This window comes from Monomorium pharaonis, chromosome 5, assembly GCF_013373865.1.
Source record: "Monomorium pharaonis isolate MP-MQ-018 chromosome 5, ASM1337386v2, whole genome shotgun sequence".
NCBI lineage: Eukaryota > Metazoa > Arthropoda > Insecta > Hymenoptera > Formicidae > Monomorium > Monomorium pharaonis.
This window is the reverse complement of record NC_050471.1, coordinates 11,220,209-11,247,322: the sequence shown is the minus strand read 5'-3', so window position 1 is coordinate 11,247,322 and position 27,114 is coordinate 11,220,209. Positions and strand designations below refer to the sequence as shown.

General features: G+C 46.4%; 1 protein-coding gene across 5 annotated transcripts in view; it reads right to left on the bottom strand.

Moving 5' to 3' along the window:
* Positions 1 to 27,114, bottom strand: part of LOC105836187 (paired box protein Pax-5) — a 117,357-nt gene that overhangs the window by 5,923 nt on the left and 84,320 nt on the right. For 4 of the 5 annotated variants that reach the window (XM_036287162.1, XM_036287164.1, XM_036287166.1 and 1 more), the window contains 4 exons: positions 20,893 to 21,058; positions 17,436 to 17,633; positions 4,139 to 4,395; positions 33 to 118 (listed from right to left, as the gene is read on the bottom strand). In XM_036287162.1, the coding sequence (XP_036143055.1) occupies positions 33 to 118; positions 4,139 to 4,395; positions 17,436 to 17,633; positions 20,893 to 21,058 (707 nt within the window). Of the gene's footprint in view, positions 1 to 32; positions 119 to 4,138; positions 4,396 to 17,435; positions 17,634 to 20,892; positions 21,059 to 25,262; positions 26,850 to 27,114 lie in introns of those variants that run through there. The other variant, XM_036287165.1, reaches the window with a different exon arrangement.

The window sequence follows — 27,114 nt, the reverse complement described above, 5'->3', positions numbered from 1 at the left end:
TATACTACTTAAAACATTTCTTCGATACTCACGTTTGAATACAGTTGATCACCATTGTAGTTGTTCCTTTGCCTTTTCAAATCATTCTCGGCGTGATCATTCAGCTCGCGATTATCATCTGCAAACGTATGGAGGACAGTTAAAAACAAAATTTTTTTTTAATTTGTTAACAACGTATCACGAGGATATGTATCCTTGTTAAGCATACTAATCGCCAGTAGTGATTCCAGTATTAGAACAATGTGCAGAACGCTCGATGAATGTTATTTCCATCGGTGCGTGTGTGTGTGTGTGTGTGTATCTCGAAATTGATAATTTCGAAACGCGAGGGAAAATGGATCGGTGATGGACCGACGGCACACATCAACTGGCGCGATCGCATGTAAAGTCATCCCACCCACACACGCGGATTGGACCGCGGCGGTTATACGCGGCCAGTCTCTCTCGTATTACCCACGAATCAAGACACAAATTAAACGTGGCCGGCCGAAACTAAATTGAATCTGTCGAGGGCTGGACGCGCGGCGCTGCATGGCTCGCGCGCGTAGACGGCGTATGGCATTGATAGATAGAGAAACAATTTCGATTCTATTATATGTCTTTATTATCTCCCGGCCGTCCCGGCGGTTTAATATAGGAACGGGCACGTGGGACGAGTGTCGTTATTCCGGTATCGAGGGTGTGGGTATCGCGAACCCTTGCCGGGGATGAGGTCGTGAACGGAACCGACCGGTGAGAGGTATAGGACGGACGACGAAAAGAGGGGCAAGAGGGACGACTGTACGGACGTAACGTCCGCTGGTGGGGGTAGATAGTCCAACGTTCTGGGGTATCTCGAATAATTAAATGACCATCCGAGGGTGGGACGGGCGGAGTGCGCCTAGCATAGGGCTCGTTAAACCTCCCTGTCAAGTTGTGATTGTCCGGCCGGCCGAGAGCGACGATCCCGACCATTCGAGCGGCAGGGTTTGTTCCTGAACCGCTATAAAACCCTCGTTTCAAACACCGGCGACGGCGCTTCGTGCCCCGTGCACTCTCTCTCTCTCTCTCTCTCTCCCTCTCTCTCTCTCTCTCTCTCTCTCTCTCGGACCCGCCCGAATTTTACGATTTGATCGGCCGAGTTAATCGCGGCCGCGCTGTGTCGCGGCATACGGACGCGTACCGCGTTACGATACGGTTTTACTGGAGTTTAGGGTACTTCCTGGGGACGTCGCAGTTCCACTTTGTAATCAGAATTACACGTGAATCGGATTTCGCGTAATGAGTTAATAAAACAACCGCTTTGGACCAATGATAGGTTTTATTATATTAGGGGTTAATATTGTTTTTACAAACAAACGCGCGTTATCGAGCGTGGTTTTTTTCGAAAAATTAAAAAAAAAAGAACATATTTCACGTATAGAACTTTATATAGAATGTTAATAATATTGAATTCTGATTCACGTTTTAAATCTGTGCGTCTTTTTCTTTTGAACATTACAATTGAAAAGTTGTCACATTCAACAAAGTATATTTTTCCGCAAGTTTAACCAAAGCTTGCAGATTTGGAAAAGTCAAAATCATAGTTGGTCCTCGACAGATTTGACAACGAATGAATTATGCCGCGCGGAAGGAAGGTCTACACGTCCCCCCAAAAAGAGCAGTAAATCGAATAATTCGATTGATGCTCAAGAGGGCAAAGCACGCGCTTGCACGAGCGAGCGAGCGAACGTTCTCTCGCTCGCGTTATTCGAAAGCAATTGAGTCAATGTTAAGCAATACAATACATGGGTAATAATGGACTTTGGGGCGAATCTGGCCCCGCGGTGTATCCCCTACGTCCAGGGGATATATAGGGTGGGACACGCCGGGCTCTGGGATTCTGCATGGGGTCAGAAGCGCGCAGATGTAACGCGACAACAAACAGCCCCGATAGATTGCAACGCTTCCCTCGAGAGGCCGTTCGTAAATTCGTAATAAGCTCCGGGATCTTTGGGTAGGTCTTGGCTCGTTCGTCGAAGACATAAATAATCGCGTCCTGGGATCGCTTCGATTTTTCTCGATCGACGAGTCTCAAATTGTGGCGTTTCACACCGGCGTTTGTTCGCGAACTCGATACTTTGCGAAGAGTCTTTTAAAGCGACAAATCTTTGGGCGCGATTTATATTAAAACAATTAATTAAAACATGGGAACTGCACAAAAGGTATAAAGAGTTACGTTCGATCTAGCCGCTACGAAACAACAACGTTTTCACCGCGATGGAAAGTTAAAAGAGGGTCGCGCTCTCCGCAACGTAGTTTTTCCCGTGAGCCTCTGGTCAGAGCGTTTCATTAAATTTGAGTACTTGCGGCTAGGTTAACGCGACGCTCGGTCGATTTTTACGTTCTAACGCACCGCTCTGGAGAAACGTTCGGAACGATCGCCGTGCTCGCTCGTTGAAATTCCAGGCGGTTAGGAGGTACGCGTACACGTAGATACACGCTGATGATCTCCCCGGAGGATAGGGAAGCTAATGTGTCGCCGGGGCCGAGATAGAGAGGAGCCCGCCTGTGGTCTCTGTCTCTCTGTGAAGTTTATAATCTAATACGTATACCTACCCTCTCGGCGCGAGCGCGCGCTCGCAAAACATTGAGTGCTTTCACCGCGGACGCGACCACTTTTGCGGCCGCGTATCGCCGCTCTCATAATCCGATTATATTGAATTACCCATGTACCTATCGGCACACTGCGCGCCGCGCGCGTTCCCGCGTACGAATCGATATACCTACCTCGCCGCGAAACGCGCGCTCGCGGAATTTTGATCGAGCTCACGCGCGCGCGCGCGCTTTTCCACGCTGCATCGCATCGCGCAACGCTGCGGCCTCCTCGTAGTGCTCGTGTACATATCTCGTGGAATCTCAGACAAAAAAAAACCGCCCATTCCGCGCGAATCACCAACGATTGAATTAATCTAATCGCGGTAGAGAATTTTTTCGCGTAAGATTATTTCGTGGCTCGCAAAACGAGGGGCACTCGAGTCGCGATCGTCATTACGCGGCACAGAAAACCTCTCGCGAAGTCAAAGCGCCGTCATCGGTCACGTGTACGCGGCACGTGTCATGAATATTTCGGTCCGCGTTATTCACGCAATGACAGCAGAATGAATCGCGACACGTGCTCGGCGACGTTTGACTGATAACCTTGCTGTGTGTGTGGCTAATCTTGGTTCGCTCGAGGCAATGAGTGTTCCAAGTGGCTCGATCATTCGCAAACGAGCACACATGACTAGAAAATGCGTAAACATATAACCCAACGGACAAATTTCTACATCTATACGCAAACAAAATATCATATCGTGTTCTATGTTTCTATTTTTATTACCTATCCCAATTACCACTCAATGTTATTCTAACGAGTTATATTTATACGTGATATAAATGAGTGAGAAAAGTCTTGTAACTTGTAACGAGATTCATTAACTTAAGCTGTGTAATCTCTGTTTCTCTCTCTTTCCACTTCAGTGGATAGTACAATTGAATAAAACATGATTCGTCAGTCTTCACGTGTCTAAATAAGAAAATTTGAATATTCGAGAGCGAGACAATAAGAGGATATAAATCGATATCGATAGTCCTTGCAATAGTATCGTAATAATACTAACGTGAATGTGAATCTTTGCGAAATTGCGAATTGTTTAATCTCTCCATTGTGCAAGGTGAATTAATTTAGCTCATGTTGATGTATGGAACCGATAAGGATGTTATAAATTATGAATGATGATACCGTATTTGAAACTTATACATGTCGTGTCTCTAATTTTTACGAACAACAAGTTACTGCGTCCCGTATGCAATTTATATTTACAAATAATTCAATCTCAAGTAACGTTACGTAAAAATTTGTTGTGCAGTTTATATATCTGCGATATTAACGACGTTTCTTGCGCTTCACGACGCATGTTTTCGCATCACGCTATATCCATTGGGGATTTCTGCAAGTTCAGTTGCAATTCGATATCTCAATGCGATACTAATGCGATCTCGCTGCTAATAATAAGCATTGAATTCAGTATTGAATAATGTTACACGATGATGCGGCATGTATACGTAGATACGGGAAGATGCGAACAAAGAAGAGCAAGGTCAGCGACACGGGCGAGAAGAGTTACGAATGACTCACCGTCAACGCTGCGTTTCCTCTTGATGCTGTTACCATTGGGATCCTGATGGTGTGCCGGGATGCCCAGAATGCCACTGATGCTGTAGGCGTTGGGAGCGGTGGCAGCGGGATGACCTGCCGCCGTCGCAGGTGCATGTGCTATCACCGACACGGAACCACCCGATCCCGGTTGGCCTTGCTGTTGACCTTGCTGCTGCTGTGCCTGCTGTTGCTGATGCGCGTGTTTCGCCTTCTCCGCCGCCTTGTTCCTCACGATTCTGAGAACAATAGGTCAGGCTTCGCATAACAAAACCGCCATGTCACCGAGAAACGTCTTCTTTTCCTCCCCCCAGCCCCCCCCTCTCTCTCTCTCTCTCTCTCTCTCCCTCTATCTCGATTAAAAATTTGAATAAATCACGTACGGTTGGTAATAAATTGCGACAGCGTTCGCCGATTTGAATCTTATTGAAAACGCTTTCGGCAAAGTGGAAGCATATACGCATCTGCACTGCGCGCGCTATGTATCTATTAATATACAGTGACTTCATAGTGTAACAATGGAATGGCACAAAGTACCGATTGTTAATTTCAAGTCCGTCGGACGCGGAGCGATTCGCGGTCGAGATTGATGATGAGGCTTGGCATTGTTACGAGAGACAAGATCTTCCTGTTGGGCGCGCGCGGCGCAACGCGCGGCGACTTGACTTTCGAGCGGCGATAAATGGAAATCAAGATATCGGACGCAAATCATACGATCGATAAAATTAATGTCAATTTTTGTCACGATCAATGAAACGTGTATATTACTTTATTCTTAATATTATATTTCAGATTTCAATGTCTAGAAAATATTACGGTGGAAATATTTTTGCTAAAAGTGATTTCTCTTCGACCAGTACCTGTTACGTTCGACGCGGAAGAGCAGAACGTGCTGCCACACAACGATTGTTCATTCCAATTCCATCGCGGGTGATCATAAATCCCAACATCGCCGCTCAGAGCGCGAGGCTACGTCCGCTTGACTTTACCAGCGATAACCGACAGTGCTGCCCTATACGGTGCCGAGTCATGGGTTACACGATGATTAATTACGATTACGCGGGTCACTTCGCGCACAATCATTCTTCTTGATTCCGATGTATAACCTAGACCTACCTACCTACCTACCTACCGCAAGCACGCCACCTACACTCGTACGAATGTGCTCGTCGTTGCGCGTGCATGCAAAGAGAGGTACGGAATCGGATAGCGAGGTGACTTTGCGGAACTTGACCGTATCGTATCATAATCGCAATCGAGGGTGAGTCGCATCGCCGCCGCGGATGTAACGGAGTGGTCATCTCGACTCTCCCTTTCCTCCGCGCCCCCGTCGAGCACGCGGGCGTGTGCACTGGCTGCTTATTATCCGTGATATATTGCGCGTGCGGTTTCAATGGTCAGCCGCTCTCCCTGACGTCGGTATCAATTATCCCAGTGAATATTCACGCTGTTACTCTCACGCGTGCGACTTGCCCGCGAAACATCTCGCGTGAGCTAAGCCGCGCCCGCCGGCGCGGCGGTTCGCCCTTTCGGCCTTGAATGATTTCACGCTCTCCACAGGTCTAACGACCGACTTTTTTGCTCGTGTGGGGCCGCACAGACCGGCAACGGATCCTCGCACGCCCGGAGTGCGCACGGTCCAATGACAAATCGGTGAATTCATTTCACAGAGGACTCATGATTCGGAGATTTTGAGTGCGACAGGTATATATATATATATATGGAATTGTAATGTTTCTCGATTAAATTGTCGATAGCAATCGGTTTAAATTTTCACGGATTGGATTTTAGCTTTTTTAGCGACACTCGCGATACGATCGATTTGCTTCTTTCTATTAACGAGAAAAAGATTACTGAAAATAAAGTAAGCGAGGTAATTCGCACGAATAGTACGCAACGTGTGTCGCACGTATATATGTACACGCTTGGTCGAAGAACGTTCTTTTCAACTCTTCCATTCTTTTTCAACGATCATCCTTTTTCACCTCGTAATGCACTTTGGAGCGCGTCAGGTCAACGATTTCTCGCCGGGATGGGCTAGTACGTAATGGATCGACATTAAGTCCTTCGTTTCTGCCGTGGATGTGTTTGTGGGCTAGGTAATCGTGGGGGTGCGAATAACGGCGATCAATCAGATGACACCTGTTGCCCAACCTCCCTCGTTCGTTCGCCACCTTCACCAATTCGCAACAATTAGCAGCGATCCTTATCAAGGTTAGACTCTAGGGGTGGCCGGGGTACCAGCGATCCTAAACCGACGAGGTTATCGCGCGTCACTCTCCACACATGGAAATTTCACACATACGGTATAACTAATCGCTCTCGTGTCTTTCACCAACGACAAGTTAATTAACCTGATATTACTTTCTTCATTGATATTACTTTCATATCAGAACATTACGTTTATACATGTTGAGTATCAATCAATTAGCGCGATCGGTCGAGTTTCTACTTGAAATTTCGAAAACAAATAAAATGTCAAAAGAGAATATTAAAAGACGTACAGAAACTTTTTATCGGAGGGCATTCTATCGAAGTTTCAATTTGCTCGGTGTATGTAATCAGCGATGCGTTATTATTTTTTCCACGGTGAAACGCGAGAGGTATTTCGTGAATGATGAAAATCAGACGCGTGGCTTCCGCAAAACAGCACGTAACGACTTCACTCGCGCGGCATAATGAACGTAATCGGCGATCTAATAAATGCAACGGCGCCGAGGAGAGGCAGTCCTTTTGCTACAACAGGTGCAGATTATATCGCAATACAGATGGTGCGAACCGTTGCGACACGGTTGCACTTCGTTTGGCGAACGCAGTTGAATGAGCGAGAGCTCTCGCGTTAAAATTCATTGCGCGCCCGGGCCTCGGCACTCTAATTAACGTAATCCTTTGCGAGCGTGCTCGTTATCGATGCATTGCTAAATATCAGCAGCCGGTTGGTAATTTTCTATGCCACTGGCAGGGGATGGGGCAATTCGCTAAAGACTAATCGAGTGGTTGCGCGGTTTTGCGCAACTAGATCACGATGTTGCGTTATCATTTTCGTGATGTTATGCTCGATACACTGACACGTAAATCGCGAGTTAAAAAAAAGCGATTTCCAAAGATTTCTCCGTGATAAAAGCGATTGGAGACATTTTGTTCACAATGCGGAACATTGATCCTTCAAAAAGCTATCATTTTTGAAAAGGAAAGAGAGAACTGTACCCGACCGTGCGAAAACAAGGACGGGTAGGAAAGATACTAGTAAGAGTAGTTTGAGGTAGAGAAAGAGAGAGAGAGAGAAAGAGAGAGAGAGAGTCTTTTATGGGCAGAGGTTGCTGAGAAAATAGAGAAGCGAGTGGATGAGAACGAAGTTCGTACGACGTAACCCCAACATTTTCCTGACGCTACAACGTTTCTCCCTTCGTGCTCGATTCTCCGTTCTTGTTCTTCTCTTTCCCTTTTCTTTGTCTCTTTCTCTCTTTTCCTCTCTTTCTACCTTTCCGGTACTTCATCTAATCATTGAGTGCGCCCTTTCTTCTGTGCTTTTCCCCCATGGCGATTCTCGTTGCGATCTGCGGCGCGAGACGATGCGAACTCGACGGTTTCCAACACAGATTTCACAACTTGCTTTACTTCTTCCATCTATATAATTAAGCTTCCATGCTTAAAGCTGATAAATTGCGCACTGATGTTACGAGAGAAGGAGAAAATGCCATTTGGTACGTATTACGATATACAAATGATCACAAACAACTTTTTATAACATCACGTATGAATCGGTGAAGCTTATTTTTTGACATTCGTTGCAATTGTTTCCGTTGCATGAATCTTGGCTGAATTTCTCTAGCTGCGCGTCGTAAAGTTAGCAGTTTGTTCGCATTTTGGCGCGAATTTCGTCAATGGAAGATTGCAGGACTGTTGCCGAAAAATCATACGACGGGTTTTGTTCGAAGTACCAGAGTAGAGAGAGAAGAAAGTCCCTCGATTCTTAATACGGCAGACACGAGGATGGGGATTTTCCGCGAATGGCACGAAACGACATTCTCCTTCGCTCTCACGACGCCTAAGAGAAACCGGAGGAAGGCGCCTCGGAGGAAGGCTTGGTAGAATTATGAGGGTAGAGTGTGTCGGGGGTGCCACGTGGGAAGAAGCTATGCCTCCCCTGGCGCCGTCAGATCGTTCCCCAACGGCCACTCCTGAACTAAACTGCTCCGCTACCTACCCTGAACTACCATCTCCCACTCCAAAGTCAAGTTTTCCTTGCCGTTCGCTTTAAGTATGTGGATGTCGCAGCCGCATGCCGCTTAAGTCCTCGGATTGCGTGTGTATTTAGAAATTTAAGAACGAGAATTATTTACTTGACTTTCTGAAATTATATCGTTTAAAACACTAGGCCGAGGTTACAAGTGGAAAATTATATTTAAAAAGTTATTCCATAAATCGTACGCCTGTACGTAACGCCAGTTTCCATTTTCTGTTCTACTGTTTTGTTTTTATTATTTTGTGAGCTAAAATTAAAAAAATAAATACGTATGCATTTTTCGAATAAGCAATAGAGAAAGCGTAGATCGATTGAAGTTATTCGAGCATGTCTGGCGACTTTACGTCTCGAATGCGTAGTCGACAACGACGCTGAATGGCGCTTTATTGGTCGGAATTTATTTCTAACAAATCGTTAACTGCGGGAATATAATGGACTCGTCCGAACGCGTACGAGTATTACACAAGCTGGATCTGATGATAGAAGTTTGTGCTCCACCGCCCCCGCGATCCCGTCACGGCTAGGAAAATCATAGGCAGCTACCACGAGCGACGTCCCGAGAAAGCAAGGAGATGAGTTCGGGTTCGTGCCACAGCTCTGGAACCACAAACTTTAATGTCGGCATTACTTTTATGCACGACTTTATGCCAAGTATCCCATCAAATATATGACCCGCATACTCCCGCACGCTTTCCCCTAGGATGGAGAGAATACCCTTCTCCCTACTTACCCGATCCTGCCCCTGATCGTCCCGTACTCGCGGCCGCGCGGCTAAATTATTGCGAATAAAACTTTATACTCAAATTACCTCTACGCCAACTTTATCGCATTTCGCCGGCGCTGCTGCTGGAGCCCAGCTAGCTAGGTTCTCCTGCCGCCGTCGCTGCTGCTACCACCACCATCGTGGTGTGGCGCACGTTCTCCAACCTCCGACGTTTCCCTCTGTCGAGGGGGTTGGTGACTGGGCGAATTTAAATTCTCCTCTCTCCCGGATTGAGATTAATTTCTTCGTATCGTGAGCGCGGCCGTTCGCGCGGTCGCGATCGGTAGTTTAATCCTTTCGAGACGTTACTCGACCAGTTACGCTACGATGGAATAGGTTTCTACTGATGTTACTAAAGATCAATGATCTAACTACTAAGGAGAAGCATTCTGCATCGCCGACGGGCGTGGATCTTGATCATGGCGTGGGCGAAAAGAGACGATCGATGGTTGTCAATGAGCTCAGATCGCTCGTTAGCGGACATGTAGCACGCTAGTGAATATCACGACGGGGATTTCCGGATTGTGATGCGAGCGCGAACAATCTATAATTGTCAATTATCGTAGCGCTCGTTAGGCGTCGGTTGTTATTGATCGCTCAAAGTGCTGGTGGATCTTGTATTGACCGCGAAAGAAAAAATGTTTTATTAACACTACGAAAAAAAGAGAACCAGAAAAGGAAGCGAGAGAGAAAACATGTTTCATTTTTTATCGACTTAAATCTTCGTGTATCGATTGTACCGATTATATGAAACAGTATAAAACTCGTTTGTTTTATCAATTTTGTAACAATGAAAATTTGTGTTTCTGGATATATTTAATTTAAAATGTACGAAACTAATTTTTTTCTATATTTTTATTAATTCGAATTTTATAATGAAATCTACTCACATAAAATTTGCAGAATTCACAGCAGTTTGTTCTTTTATGGCTTGCTATTCTTACGAATAAACTTTGTTGCGTTTCGCCAACGTATCTGTTTTTACACGTCGTTTACTTACCACAGTTTCGCGCTGACGTAGAAAATTTGAATTTACAAGTTTGAGCTGAAATTTTAATCATTATCTCAATTTTTCATAAAGGCTAATTTTTGTCGCTGCCAGTATATTGTTTATATAGTTCGTGTTTTCTAAGTCCGGATAATTAAAGATTAATTCGTCCTGGCGCACTTGATGACAGATTCGAATGATTCTCAGTGCGCTATAGTTAAATGTGTATTAGGGTGTCTCGCGTTCTTGCGGTGTTAATGCGGAGCTTTAAAGTTATTACAGCCCATTATATGCTGCGACGGATTGCGGGAGATTTCAAGGGGCTTTCGAGGATTTAGCGGTCCCGGGGCAGATGCTTCGTCCATGGCCCACGAACAGCACCAGAACGGAACTTCTCTCTCGTTAACTCGAAGTCGAGAGAAGGATCTGGGGGTGGCGGGCACCCGAAGAGCAGCAAGAGGGAGTAAGACGGAGCCAGAAGCAGCAGCCAGAGTCGCAGAACTGTTTCGCCGAGCTGTAGACACAATACGGGGTTCGCTCCGCGGCTATTGTACGCCCTTCAGAGTCGCACAATGGCTGGAAAAGGTGTATCCTGATATTCCGTCACCTCTCCCTCATTCTTGAGAGGAAGAGAGAAAGAGAGGAAAGACAGAAAGAGAGAGAGAGAGAGAGAGAATGCGTGTATGTGTGGAGGTTGTATAATGTAGCAAGAGCTACCTGGCGCTTCCCCGCGATGCAGTAAGGTGTGATTCTTAAACAAAAGCAACTCTCGTGCAATGTCAGAGTTCGCGCTTATATTCGTTTATGCTGCGCGAGGTAACTTCTTTGAAATACTCTGGTTTTTCATAAAATTCTTTTTGATTAATATTAATCTATACTTTCAAATTAGCTTTACGGAAGACATGTGCAAATATGTACAAAGATGTTTTTAAAAAGCATGAGAGACGCAATGTCGCGCTTTCAAAAAATAGATATATAATAATATTTAAATTTATAATATTTTCTCATTCTTGGTATCGTGTTCTTATTATACGTATTACATAATTTGTTTGTAATGAGACCTTACTCTTTCAAAGCGTCAAGTATGGATTAAAACGGTACACCGTAGTGCGCCATTTCGTGGCAGTCTTCGGTAGCGCGTCTCAGTCACTTTGATGAAGTGTCCCCCCGTTGCTCGCGCGCGTTCAGGATGAGTATATTATTATATTTGGGGACGCACAGGGACGCATTGTCAAACGGCAGCTGCCGGTCCGGTGTACACAACTATATTAACCGTGGCTGTGCTGGCGTTCGGCGACCCAATAATTTACATGTATCCGTGCATGCTCGCGTATACGTGCAGAAAATGCGCAGCGTATTTGTGTGTTTGTTTGTGATGCCGCGCATCCCGACGACAAAAGCTACGCTCCCAACAATGATACTAGCGAGTCAACAGTCACCGACGATCCTCTAAGCACAATGTAACACGCGATTTATAATATATCGTTCCTGCACCGACACTTGGTTCTCCCCTCGAGATGGCCATGGGAAGTCAAGAGGATCTGTATCCTACTATTATGCGTGCGGTGATCAGGAATGTTATTCATACCTGAATCTATCTTTCGCATTTTATAGAATCGCGCTGTTTAATCCTAAACTTGATGATGTATCCGTAAAATAGAAGATCAACTGTGATAAATAATTTTCAATGTCGGCAGGTTATATTAATCACATGTGCGAGTAATGCGAGAGGGTAGCGTAGGTCATGAGAAATGACACTGCGATTTCGCTCTACGATCGCTCGCTAGATCGATTACGGTACGATAACACGTGATCGAACTTGCCTGTGATTATTACTCATCGGTGATGAGTAATTAATAGCGGAGTTTCGACGGTTCATTAACTTACCAGTTGATTCAATGACCGAGTGGATATTAAACTTCAATTTTCCCGAGTCATCGCGCGCTAAATGGCAATCGTATTTTTCCGCTGTGAAGTTGTAACTATGTGAAATTCGTGCTATGTAGACCTAACGTGATCGACGAGTTGTCCCCGAAGCCTCGGCTTCTGTCCGGTCGAGCAGTTTCGGCGGTACAATGCTCTCGAGCAACTTCGGTATTCCAGCTCTCGGCCAGGAACAAAAGGGACAAAGCATTATGGGCTGGCAGAGTAGGCAACCATCCGGTTTCATTGCGGTTCCGTCTGTCCTCTGACGTTTCCACGGCAACCTAAATTTCGTGCGTCGCCGTCACCGTCGTCGGCGCCGCTGTCGTCATCGTCCTCGTCCTCGTCCTCGTCCTCGTCGTCGTCGTCGTCGTCGTCGTAGTCGTCCTTGTACTTGTCATTGCCATCGTTATTGTTACCATTCTCGTCAAGGTACAATCTCAAAGTCTCTCGTAGCGACTCCCTCCATTCGCTGGCGGGGGATACGGAGAACCCGTAATTGTAACTTCATTTGGGGCTAATTTCGGCCGGAGGGTATGATGAAACGCGGTAATAATTGCGTTATCCAGACAAAGGACGGTTATGGATACGCGCCGCCGCCACTGCCGGCGTTTCCAACGTGGAGGCACCATCCCCCGGATCCTCCGCCCACCCCCGAGGGTGCTGCTGTGCCGGATAATGTAGGAGGGCCTCCTTCCCTTTCGCTCCCGCGCACCGCAAATATGGCTGCTTTAACGAAGACCACGACCATGGTGCACCATATTGTTCTCCCGGCCATGTGTGTGCCGCTATTCGCTTAAACACCGACATCCTATCACCCTTCCAGAGGAGAAAACTCTGATTTTTAATTTGTCTTTAGAACAGACTCGATCTGTATTCAAAAACATTCTATCATCTTTTTCGAAGCAAGTAATCGGAAAATTAGATGACATTAAATGATTAGCTCTATCTAAAACTCGTTCCGGTTAAAACAATCTTGGATCGCAATTTCACTAATCGTACTCTTATACTATTGAGATAAAACGTCACTGCAGAGCGCCAATGCGGTATTTATCACAGAAATTTAGTCGTCTGCCAAGAACGCGAATCAATCCCTTCGGTAGATAAATTCAAGTCGCGATGACAAATGCGACGATTTGACGGCTTCCTGAAGGAGAGGAGTCCTCCCGCGGTGCTGCCAGTGGAATGGTAAATAAGCTCGTCGGGGGTAGGTAGAACATTATTTATGGGGATGTAATTTAATAACCGAAAGATGAACAGGGAGATATAACGGTGATGCCGGCCGGAAAGCCGAAAGTGGCATGAAAGTAACTGCCATCCCATTGGCCGTCCCTCTGTATCTTTCTGTGTCCTCCAGGAGAGCAGCCAGCCATATGGCCCGGGCTGCTCCTGCGCTGCCACCTCGGGAGATTTCGGGGGTGCGAAATGATATGGAAGTAATGGAGAGCGAAGCGGAGCCGGTTGCGCCTCGACGGGAGATTGAGTCGCGCGATAGAAATGAAGCGACGCTGCCGCGCACCAGCGCGAGAGAGCGATGACAGATTGATACAATTCCAGCGAGATTCGACGCGACAGATTTCCTGCCAACTGTTGTCGTCGCGCTGGTCATTACGTCGAATTAAAGCTACGGTGAAAATGTGATCAATCGTGCGATAGATCTACAAGATCGTTTTTTACTTATCCTTCTGTTTTAACAAAATTTTAATCTGCCGAATTTGTCTTTTTTTCTTTTAATGTTGAAGAGTAGGAAATAACACCAGCTCGGTGAAATTAACATTCGAAGGACAATTCTTGGATTTTCGTCGTATAAAAAAGCTTCAAGCTTAACTCGTAATTCGAACATTGTCCAACGCTGGTATCCCGCGAGCGGAGGCTGATTCTCGACCGGAACAACACAGGAAGTTAAGGGAGCGACGGCTTCTTCCTTTGGCCCTGATATCGACTCTGTCGTAACTTGCGGCTTCGGGGGCGAATGCGAGAGGCACGCGAGAGCGTGACGTTGGGGCTGCGTCGAGGAAACGAGAAGAAGGAGGCTGTGAACCCGGCGTAAAGCTCTCGGGCGAACCTCGCTCCTTATCGATCTGCTCCTGAGAGACTCCTCCGACTAAAAAGGAGGGAGAGAGGGATCGACACCAAGAAAGCGCGCGCGAGAGAGACACACACAGAGAGAGAGAGAGAGAGAGAGAGAGAGAGAGAGAGAGAGAGAGAGAGAGAGAATGGTTAGAGAGAGGGGTGGTGAGCCTTTGCGGGTTTGTATACGTGTAAGATAGACCTCGGTAGAGAGCCGCCTACTCGACCGTGACTCCGCAGCCGAAGCCGCGAGCCTATCAATATTTCCTCCCGAAATTCACCGTAGCTCCTTCGGCAATCCTTCTCTCTTTATATTCTTTTTTTTCAGACATTTCCAATTTTATCTTCGTCTTTCTCCTCTCGTCCTCGCGATAGATGCATTCGCTTTTTTTCCCCATTTATATATTCTATATTCTAAATTGCCTTCGTCTTCCTTTTAATTAACCGCGCTCGTGCGTACACATTTATGTAGAACAATTTCCGATTAATATTCGTTTAATCCGCTAAATGTATTAAATAAAATGACGACACGAAATTCCTTTTACTAGAAAAAGGAAAGCTATCTTCGTAAAAAGTACGCGAAGGAAACGTTCTTTTTTAATCACGACGGGCATTCTGCGTTTCATAAAGAGCTTGCAACGGGAACAATAGGAAGAAGTCGCTACGTCGGCGTCTTTAGCGAATAAAGAAGAGGCTCGGAACTGTTACCGTCCAATCTTCTCTCCGTTTTTCGCCTATTTTTCCGCTCTCCTCAATCCTGTCTCATACACGGGATATATAACTGTTATTTTTCGCGAAAGCCACTCCATTATTTCGCTCTTCTGGTCCGCCTTTTTTTACATCGCACGACTCCCATGCTGTTTCTCTACTCTCGCTCCTTTTCTTTCTACCCCGCGTTCATGGACGGTCTCATTTCGAAGTGCTCCGGCAAAGCAAGACAATACATTATATTAGCTGTATCATTATTTCTCCACCCTGAAGCTAGAAAAACCAGGACATGCTCATAATGGGAGAAATCCCGGTATACGCGCATCGGTCGCTGATGCACCCAGTTCCTGTTTCTTCGCGGCGAAATCCCATTTGATATCGAGACCTTTCTCTCTTTGCACTCTTTTCTTTAAACTAACTTTCAGCTGCACCAAAGGTTCGTCGATGAAAGCACGATACAATCGATTTGAAGGTTTTTCTTTTTTATTTCCCATTCTTCTCTATCTTCATTTCCCTTTTGTTTCTACCAATTGTTTACCATTGTCTAAGAGTCGCAGTATTTGTTCGTAAAGTTCATACGAGATAAAGTCGTAAAATGTCAATCTCTGCTCGCCGTTATGCCGTTTTGACAATCTCTCCCCTCTCGAAACTGTATCGTTATTCCATGGAACATCATGTCTACCTATATCGGATAGAAACTATTATATATGCACTTCGACACTTCGCGGAATACAGCAAAGCCCTTCTCGTTATCAATCGTTATACAATTAGCCTGCGGGAGTACACACTGAGTACGTGGGCATTTTCTAAAGGGACGAGCGCGCGCTTCTATCTGTTACTCGTCGAGCGGAAATGCATTTACTTGTGCCGAATGGATAGGGCGAGAGTTTGCGGGTTCGATGTACGTGAGTGGGTGATGGTACGTTGGATAGGTGCATGTAGATAGCGAGCGAGGTAGGTAGGTAGGTAGGTAGGTAGGTAGGTAGGTAGGTAGGTAGGTAAGTATCCGCGGAGTAAGTTTTTCCAGGCGATCTGCTTTCCGGATTCAGATCAATACCCGCCATCTGGGCCTCGAGTCGGGGGATAGGTACAAGGAGGAAAAGGAGTCGCGGTGGCGAGAAGGAGATCGTGGCCAAAGAGAGGAGACGAGAGCGAGAGGGAGCGAGGAGTCGGAAGGAGGCGAGAGCGTGTGCCGGAGGTGGAGCCGGAGGTGGAGGAGTCACTCGAGCAACAAGCCACCGCCGCACCCTCGACTGCAATCCTAGACACATCGAAAACCTCGGCCAGAAAGTAATTCCTGTACCTACACACACCCACGTTTCACGCTACCGTGACCACGCGACGCGAATAGTGGAAGAATGAAAATATGTGCGAAGTAACTCTTATGATCGCAAAGTAAGCTTGACGAAACACCAGGGAATGTGACGGAGAGACGTTAATTGCTTTCTATTTGGCTAACCACTGTTATGCGAGTTTATTAAAACTTTCTCTCGTGGCGTAACAATTGCCTTATGGCGTATTATACAGCTCGAGTTCTATTGTACGAAGAAAATCGTGAAAAAAAAAAGAAGAAAATGGAAAAATTAAATCGAAGATTGCCGTTTCACGACTGAATTGAAAGAAACGGATTTTTTTTTACAACGTTCGAGATTCTCGGAGGAGAATAATCTCGCGAATGTAATCGCGGCCGGATTGATCTCTCGCGCGACCGCGACACGAAATTTAAATAAGCGTTCGCGCGCACGTACTTACGTCGTTACGTGGGCGCTAACTCATTTGCGTGTGTTTCCATTAGCGGCTGCGGCCCGCAGAAATCGCGTTAGTGAATTTCACTTGCCGACAATTCGATTCGCATTACGCTCTATTTCATTATCGGCTGCGTACGCGCAAGAAAGATAGAGTCGCACCGTCGGGGAGGGAGATAATGTGGCCCTTGTAAACCGAGCGGGAGATAACGGTCTTAAGTAGTGACTGATTAAATCTCGGGACATATGCGAGCCGATCAATGGTACCCCAGTGTCTTCTTCTCTCCATCCCTTTCCCGTCCTACCTATCCACGCATTCCTTTTTCCCGCTGTGTTCGCTTGTAGCTTTTCAGTTGGCCGAAAGGGGATCGAGTCAGTTCAGTTTGTGCGGTGCTGATACGCTGTAATGCTGTCCCGCGGGAGCTCACTCCCCCTCGCTCTCGTAAGGGCGGCCCTACATCCTAGGGTACAACGTGTTCCGTTGGCCCGCCGCATCGTCGGGCGACGCAAAAACACTTGAATTAATCGGCCCGGTCCCGAAGGAACCTGCGAAAGGTCAATAGGATCGGGGTGACGGGCCGGGTGCGTACTTATCTCGATGCGCACATGCGAGGGTACACGCCAACTCTTTGCGCGCACGAATAGCCGATAGCACCACCCCTCCCCCCACCCCTCTCGATTGCCGGTGATCTGTCGAAGCATATGTCGCGATTCCTCGGATAGTCACCGTAATTGTCTTCCACCGGCATTTAACGAGAGTCACAAGTGACATTTCACGATAAAACGTGTCTTTAAATCGTAAAGATTGTTGACGGAGTATTAACTGCACAACTCACCGATTGATGGAAGAGACGGATGGCACGTTGTCCTGCGAGCAAATGCCTTCGGCCAGCAATCTGTCCCTGATCTCCCACGCGAACATCGTTGGATTGTCCCTCTTGTAATTAGCAATCGCGTCGACGACCGGCGGCGTTGCTACTTTCGGCTTGGAGCCTCCTATGACACCGGCCTTGAAGCTACCGGTCTCATAATACCTACGAAATAAAATTCACGTAACATTTGATAAAACTCTAAGATAAAACAATCGCAATACGCGGATGGGGAAAAAACGATCGGTCTTAAATTGCACTTGAAAGCGCGGTGCCGACGAGAGATCGGTCGCCAAAAGTTCGCCGAGTTTCCCTCTTGCTCTATGTTACTCGTGGAGCACGGGAGGTCGAGAGGGGAAAAAGAGAGAGGAACGAACGTTTTTCCCGCGGTGGGCGGCCAACGTCGGAATAACGAATCGCCGTCCAGCGGCGCGTCAACGACCGGCTGTTTTAAAACAAACGGCTTCTGGCCTCCCGCTGTTGCTTCCCTCTCTCTGCTCTTTGGACCTCTCTTCGTCCCTCTCGTTCTCTCATTCGTTCCTCTTCTCCCGGGCCTCCCACCGACGTGGTGCGTATATATGCGCGTTAGATGGGCAATCGCGATTGGCCCGCCGTGAACGCGCCCTTTGTGCCTAATTAGTTAAATAATATCTTCGCTCGTGCTTAAATTCAATTACGTCGGATAGCCCGCAATAATGGTTCGCTTGTGGGCCGCCTTGATGGATGTGGGTCCGCCGTCGGCGTCGGCGTCGGCGTCGGCGTCGGCTCATACCGGCCGGCTGGATATCTGGCCAATTTTGCGTGCAAGCGTGTGCGCGCGCGCGCGTACGCGTATGTATTGCGGAACACGAACACGCTCCAGTATTAGACCTTCGCGTTTTTCGGTGAAAAATATTTGCGCGAATAAAAGCGTCGTAACAGGTTTTTTGCGTTGCATGTCACAGGAAAAATGGGTTTCGGATTGTTGAGCCGAATTACAGTCCTTTGCGACAACCTGATCCTTTATATGAATTTTGATCGTGTAGAGGGGGATGAAGGTTTTAGTTAAAATTGTAACATATTTTTATTATCATAAAAACGTAAAATGAACGGTGGCACTCTTTGTGGGAGAGATTTTTTATTATTTTTTAAATATTTTGTTATTATGATCGTCAGATTGCATTGATTTATTTCTATGTCATTATATCGCGCATAACAAAAAAGCAAAACACTCGATGGTGAACCCGTAGCTGAAAGCATTACACAATCGGATAACCCTGAACAGAATCTAGATCTGACCGTCCCTACGAAATTATTGCGATCATATCTGGTGTAAAACCCCATTTCAGGCCCACATGGCAATGCTCACCCGTTAATATTTCGTCCCCTTTGTTCCGCCTCCACCGTGAAATGGCCATTAGATCGCGCGATTTTTCAAATTGCCTTGCCGTCGCCGGCGTGTTACTCACCCTTGCTGTATTAATTCAGATTTAAATGGATTCGAAACAGTCTTGCGCGAAATCGAAAATGCCACCTCCGTGAAAAAACGGCATTATTTATGCCTATCGTTACGAGGGCCGCGATATCCCGTGCTAATTTTCACATTAACGCTAAAAGCAGAAGGTTGACGCGAGGCACGCAAAGCCTATAACGATAGAAAAGATTGTTCTAGTCAACAAAATTTAAATTATTCAATCGTGAACCGAATGATTACTTAATAAAGCGTACATTCGCGACGTCGTGACGCAAACGAGAGAAGACGTGTCACGCTTGCACGTTAGTAATAGACGTTTCGCAAGTGACGCAACATTTCACCGTAGTCCCAAGAATCCGCGACATATCTAAAATACTCACAAGCGTGACACAAAGGCCAAAACGAGACAACAATTTCTCTCTTTCCCTCGCGTCTCTTCCCTCGAACGTAACCCTAAAGAAGAAGAGCACTTTGTATCTCTCTGACGCGGCAGTCAGAAAAGGTTTTCCGGACAAACGGGAGACGACTCGATTTCGTGGGGTCACCGACATCGGACTTTTCAACGCCGTCCTTGTCAACGATTTTACGAACCCTCGCCTAGAGTAAAAAAAAAAAAAGGAAAAAAAATACCGGTATCCGGTTTCGCTTAGATTCGGCGAACGGGGCACCGCGAAACACCAAGTTCTCGTTCTATCAGCGACGCGTGACTGCGTAAACCGTGCGTGTTAGCGGTGTTAACGATGCCGCGTCGGTGTCGTCGACAGGCCCTATGTTTTCACTGTGTACTTTCAGGCCGTAAAGTCACATCCGTACACATCACGCGGAAGAACTATGTATTTAGCTGAACCGGGCACCAAGTTCTCCACTGGCTACGTTTAAATTTAGCAGCGCACGGAACTCGAAAACCGCGAACAGCGCTATCGGGTTGTTAACGAGGTTGTTGCGTTATCATCCTTTTGGGGTTGCTCGCGACTCTGTAACTTTTCGAATTTGTATGCCGAGATTTAAGATTTAAGTTGTCCGAAATTTGATCTCTTATGTTATATTTTGACGTGTAAGTGAAATTCGACCGACGGATCGCGCGCGACGTTCGCATTGTTAATGACGGAATCTCGCTTCTCTGACTTGATTCTCGGTTGAAAAGGGGTCCGCAAGAAAGAAAGAGGAAATGGTAACTTTAGTCGTCGGCCGTAAATAATCCAGTCGGCCTTTATTATGCGGGATTCATGAAAGAGCCGCGTATATGACAATGATATTCGGTCGGGGGACGCGAATGATGTTCGGACCATCAAAGCGGCACGAGGCCACCCGTTATATAGCGGAGCGGGGTCTGGAGGGTGGAAAAAACATGGAAACCGCATATCGTCGAGCACCCCCGCGTCGCGAGGGTATGAGGACTGGTTCCTTCCTTCCGGCCTCGTCGTCTCCCCGTTCATCCCTCGCATTCGTTCGTTTCGCGATTCTAACAGCGTCTTTAATTAAATTGCTTCGGGAAGAGCGGTCTCTCTTTCTCCCGCTTTTTCTTTTGCCTTCTCATCTCCTCTCTTTCTATCCGCGATTCGAACGACCTTGGCCACTTGACGGCGCGGAAATTGCGGCGTGGCATTTGGCAAGACGAACTTGATTCTCTCATAAATCACTTGCCCTTCGGCGACGTTGTTTGCTCGTTATTCGCTCTCCGAACTTGGCAAATGCGATTTTCAGAGACAATTATACATTTCTGATATGCTTCGATTAATTGCTCGCGGAATGCTTACATCGTTCCGGCGAATGGGTCGCATTTTAAAATAAAACTGTTTCACTTTTAATCTTTGTGAGATTTATTCTTTTTTTTTTTTTTTTCAAAGATTCGCGTATTTAGATTAACGATTTATCGCACCCATCTTGCGCGCCGTGGTGGGAACGAGGTATCCTCCCTCTTCGACGGGAGGCTACCGGTTGTAACGGATACGGAAAGAGTACGGCACTCACCTCGACAGTATCTTGGATACACAGCCATGAGATACCCTGAGTTGTCTCGAAATGTCGCACGGTCGGACGCCGCTGTGCGCGAGCTCGACGATCCTCTGCCTGACTACATCCGGTAGGGGCCTTCCGTTCACAAAGACGCCGCCGAGTTGGTTGACTCCGCCATGACCTGGAAAAATGGAGATCGATAATGCATTAGTCGACTAAGACTTAACTCTTTGAACCCAATAAATAAATTCCTTACGTTATAACGCCGCTATTAGAAGAAAAATGCGATACTTAATTTTATTGCGTATAGCAAAAATACGTAAACCGCATCGCGTTCGTAACGTCATCTCAATTTTAAAAGCTGTAATAGCACGGATCGTAAAGGTTAAATGTATCAGCCGTGAACGATCCGCCGTGAAATCACGGTGTTAAACGCGATTTGCGTGTGAATCAGGCTTCACGCGCGTGCTAAACGATCGTCGATCGTTAAGGAAAGCTGGTAGAACGGATCGCGAACTCCAATGTAAATCTTCTTTCGAGCGGTCTATCGTCACAGAATTATTCCACTTGACAGACTCCGCGAAAGAATGTCGTACCGTTCGCCGAGACTTTCCATTGAAAAGGTGTCCCAGTAGCTTTAATAACTTACTACACATTAATCTTTATATTTGATATTATGTATATGTATAAATTTATCGATATCTAATACAACGACAGATAGGACACGTCAGAAATGGAACGCAAACTTTAAACCCGCCGGCCTATCATTTTTGTAGCACCGAGAAATATTCCAGAGTCAATGTTACGAGAGCATTCATTATTATTAGTTTATATCCTGCTAGCACTCGTGTCTGTTCTATGGCGCCATGTTAGCAGACTTCATTTTCGCGCGTTAAAGCTGCCTAATGCGATAAGTTGGAGCTAATATCGTAATGGAGGGTTCTGCGTCGCGACATATGTCTCCCTGTTCGTGCCAGTGCACCGATGATTCGATGATCATCGTTGTTGTCGATGAACCCTCGGCGACAATGAGTCAAGTTGGCCGCTATTGCTCTTATGGGAGATTAGCCATCAAATATTTTTTTGTTTTTTTGTTCGACACTTGTTCCGACAAGTTCTATTTGAGATGAACAGGTAAATCTCAAAATTATTGTACTTTCAAGTTTTTCGATTACAATTAGAATACAATTACTACTTGGATATTTCCTTCGCCGGCCATAAAGCTAATTCGAAGGAATGAAATAAACGTGGGACAACGAATTTCGCATTGTCGCCGATTGATCGCACGCGCGTTCGCGCATTTCCATCCGAGGGGTTTCGTAATTACGGTAACACCGCGATCTATGAGGCGTGAACCACGACGTTTTTTTGCCGTTTGACCGTATATCGTATCACTCACTCGATGATCTCGCCGTCGCACGAAGACAATGAGGTCTCTGCGATCATTACTGGAAACGATACGCGCTTTCCGGTCGCAAATCAATTCGCTCTCGCGTTTATGGTCGCATCCCCGCGGCGCGGCCGGTAGTCAGGGGGATAGTCGTTGGGATCATGGTGGCATTGCCAGGGCGAAAGCACCATGACTACCCTACACGCACACACGCCGTCACGCCTGCTGACCACAGCTATACGAGGGCTCTGGGTCCGGCCTGGACCACCCCCGAATCGACTAGCTAACGCTACTACTATTGCTACTGCTACGGATTTTGCTGCCGTCGTTGGAAACTGGCTACCATATTACCGGAGCTTATTGCCGTCGCTCCGTGCCGTCCCGAGCTTTTTGGAATACGTCGAATCAGGAAATGCAGCATCTCGTCCTACGTAATTGCGTTTCTCTATGTCGTCTCTACTCTGCACTTTTTCCCTTATTGTTCCCGGAAATACAGTAAAAAATTGTCAAATCTGATAAAAGTTATCGTGGTAACAAAGCACAAAAGAAATAGATCAATGATGCTCGTTATTTTTAGTTTTATTTGCTCTCACTCGATAGAATGCGCTCACGATCGTCAATCAATGATTCGCACGCAATTTCATTGAACTATATCCAAGTTTGTGATTCCATAAAACCAGGTTTATGATTTTATCACCGTTTCCTCTCCAATTGACAATCGGAGAGAGAAAGCCAATAGTATTTCCTAATCAATCCCAAGCAATTTGAGCCGCTGATATAAAACATCGATGCAAAATATAAGATGACCTGGCTGTGCGCCGAGCTGCTGCGGACTACTTCCGGACAAATGCGATTCCCATCGTCTGAGTCTCGCCATTACATTTTCATTACAGACGTGCCCATGTCTCAATGGATGATACCGCGTTAATGATATCCTTGAAATCTCATCGCGATGAATTGAGATCGCTTAGTCCGCTTTTCGTTATCTCTCAGAACTGATTTCTTTATTGAAATAATATTTAGGATTATAAGAAAAGAGATATTTATACGAACGTTGACAGATTCTTAAACAAATAAAATTATTCAAGACGCAATGATGATAAGTATAATTTATCAATTTTACAAAACATCTAACTCTTTCAGATTCAGATATGTCTATTAAGAGAATCTAAACTTTGTGTATGGTGGAAAATTTTGATTACGCATATATCAGAAAATTTATACAGTCTCCGTTCCACTTTTGTTTGCTAGCGGAATGGAGGACCGGTCCAGGGGAGCTCCAGAGCCAATAAAATAAGCCATGGTGATACACGATCGGCGGCGGCTCGGTACGTGTGTATATTGGAAGCCAAGAACTTTGATATAGATTCCCACATAGTCACTCGATATTTTTCCAGCATCGCGCTGCTTTGTTCCCGTATTACATTACGCCTTGACGTTATGTATTGCCGGCACGCCTGAATACGACGGACTTTATTACCTGTTGGCTAGAAAAATACGCGCGGAAATGTAATTCATCGGTGTAGCATAGGCTTTCTTAGACTTTCGCTATTGTAATCAGAACGGCCGTAATTGGAAAAACACGTTAATATTCCATATCATTCAGTAAAAATTTGATTAGATTTTCTTCTTGGCATACTGCCAAAAACAACAATATAACACACAAGATAATATATCATGACGACGAAAAACTGTTGTATTCTGAAGCTGTGAAAAAGCACACGATTCGTTATAGATTCGTTAAATGATTTTACAACGCATGGCCAATCAGTGATTGTTGTTCCTATTAATAATGCATATTTATTAGCATTCCATTGGATTTAACGGACCAGCTGCGTGTTCATAAATGGAACGTACGGTAATTACTGCAACTTTAAAGTTACGCTCAAACTCATCTAATACCCGGCCGACTGTTGATTGAATGAAAACGCTCGCGAGTCAGCAAACTAATTATTTTTACATAATATTCTAGTCAAAGTGATGTAAAAAATTATTTCTTTGTAGATATATTATTGTAATCGTTTGATAATTTTTTTTACGGTAAAGGAAGAGAGAGAGAGAGAGAGAGAAAGAAGCGAATTATAAAAATTATTGGATACGCAATATTTTTTTACAAATTCAAAGGAAAAGAGAGTTTCGAGGTCTTTACGAACAGCTCCTACGCAAATCGTCGATTGCAATGATTGCGGTTTAGTTTTTCGTCGGTACCGGTACCGCTACGGCTCAGTTAGCGATCGAAGGCCATTGGATTTCTTGTTTTCGCACTCTCGTTTACTCACCGATACCGCGGAGATTCGCGGCACCTTTTCTCTCATCTTGTTTGCTCTATTTAATCGACGCTCCGACGGCGAACTTGAAGAGAAAGCGTGTGATCCCGAGAATATCGTTTTGCACACGAGAACATCGCATCTCGCGGTTTTTCTCAACATTAGTTATCGACATTCACTAAACTAATAACAATTGCATCTACATCGAAATCTGTGTTGATATCGCAACTTCGAATCGCGTTAGAAGAAATATAAAATATATAAAGAATAGGGACGGTAAACTGAAAGCAACGGAAAAACTCTCCGTATGAAGAAAAAGTTTCCGATTACAAGGTTATATTCATTTATGTCTAGATACGTATTAAAATCATGCCGTCATGGTTGCCGCCTGTCGCAAATATTTGTTAAAGTGAGTCGAGAATAAAAACAATCCGCCCACAAAATAGAATCGCACGTTTAAAATGTATTCAATGCTATCAAACATATGTGTATATCGCAACATTATCAAATCAGCGAGTCTAGCAAGACAAAAAAAATTGATTTGAGTGAGACGATAACATCGTAGCGATCAATTTTAATACTGTTATCTAATTTAAAATATTAGCACCTGATATTAGTACAGATCGGACAGTTATTCAGGTCTCGCGTACCAGTTGATAGTAGCTGAAGAAAAGACAAAAGCAAAAGAGGCGTTTGAAAACAAATACATGCGGGGCTAAATAGCTTACAAGTGTAATATTCCATCATGTTCTGATTATATCGATAGGCACTACTCAGAGTAGTGCTGAGGTCCATCGCGGCACTTCCAGGCCCGACGGCCATCGGGACTCCAGCTGCCTGCTTCTCCCGGAGCGGAGCGGATTTTATATGTAATGTATGAAACGCATCCCCGAAGGACCGGCGGCTCTATTGACCGCCGATAAAGACCTCTCTCACAGATTTTCAGAGGTGGCTTTCGTCTCTTTTTACAGGAATGAGGTGGGTCAGTCTATGGCGACGCGTTACAATGACTGTCATCAGGAGCATCTTTGTGCCAGACGACGGGTGGCTGCGGATACCCGGTCGGCCGTCGCTTCATCTTCGTGAATCAAGCGCCGAATCTCTCACCGCACCGTGAAAAAAATCAAATCCGACCTACAACTCACACGTTCACAAAATAGTCGCGGAATACCATTCACAACATTGTCCACGTGAGCGATCAGAGATCCAGGGTCCGTTCGGATCTCCCGTGCGAGAGTTTTCACGCGCGCTTTATATAATTATAATATATTTCACGATTCCTCTCTTGGAAGAGATATTGCACATGGTTCTATCTTGAAATCGCCGCAACGTAAAGTATGAAATATCAACAATCAAGTTGAACGATATACACTCGAGATACGACATACACATATGACATGCACTATTCTTATCGTTCGTCACCATCACCATCAATTCAAGCTCACTGCTAAGCGAAAGTAATCCAAGTTAACGTTCGAGAGTGTCGCGCGTCTCGCCGGCGTGGCGAAAGTCCCAATTTGACATGTCTAACGTGTCCGAGGGTGGGTAGTCAACGCTTGTCACTGCATTCGGTCCGTTGAGCACGCAGAGATGTGGATTTTCTTAGGACGGCACTGGAGAAGGTGCCGGGAGATCCGATAAAACATCGATCCCGTGCATCATTAACAGGTGACAGGGAGGCGCGACGGTAAACCGGTTGGCGAAATCCAATATACGCGCGGGACATCGAGGTTGGCGACGAGCGAGGCGCCAAACGCTCTCCGTCCAAGCGCGAAATCCTCGGCGTGGGTCGGCGGTCTCCGGGAAAAAGGAAAGGGGGGAACGAGTCACGGTCACGTTTCGTCGCTCGTAATCGTAATCAGGCGGTCGTCGCCGTTGTTTTCGTGCCGCGGTTGTTTTCGTGCCGGCCGCGAGGAAGCGGCGCGAGCCGTGCCGCCGTGGCAAAACCGGGCCGACGACGTCGAGGAGCACGAAGGTGGCTTCTGCCGACGGACACACACGTGACTTCGGACAGCTTTTCGACCCCCGCCTCGCGACGGCGAGCTTTCATCCCCACGCCGCGCTCGACCCCGCCTTTTGCATCCCTCGATCAGCATCCAGCCGGGCCCGATTGGTCGGCGTGGCGTAACCGCCGGGTGGGAGAGCACCCTGCGACGAGGGGTTTCTACGGAAACGGCGGCGGCGTCGCGCGGGATAACCTCGTTATTGGCATCGCGGCGACGGCGGCGGGAACGAGTATGGGATGCCTTCGGATGCCGGGCGCGGGGTAGAGCAGGCGGGCGGGGAGGGGACGACGGCGGTGGATACGAGAGATGGAGGAGAGACGAAGGCGAGCGCGAAATAAACGCTCGCCGGCTGGTCTACCGCCAACAGTCCCGCGCGAAATCACGCGGCGCACACCCCTGTGAGCACTGCTTATTCATGAGAGTGTCCCTCTTCTCCGAGAGAGAGAGAGAGAGAGAGAGAGGAGGTCGTACCTCTTGAGCTCCCTCGGATACGATGTCGCGCCCTATCGATTTTATTTATTTAAAAGTTACCCACCATCGCCCCGGTTTCTCTCCACCGTACGGCCGAGTCGCT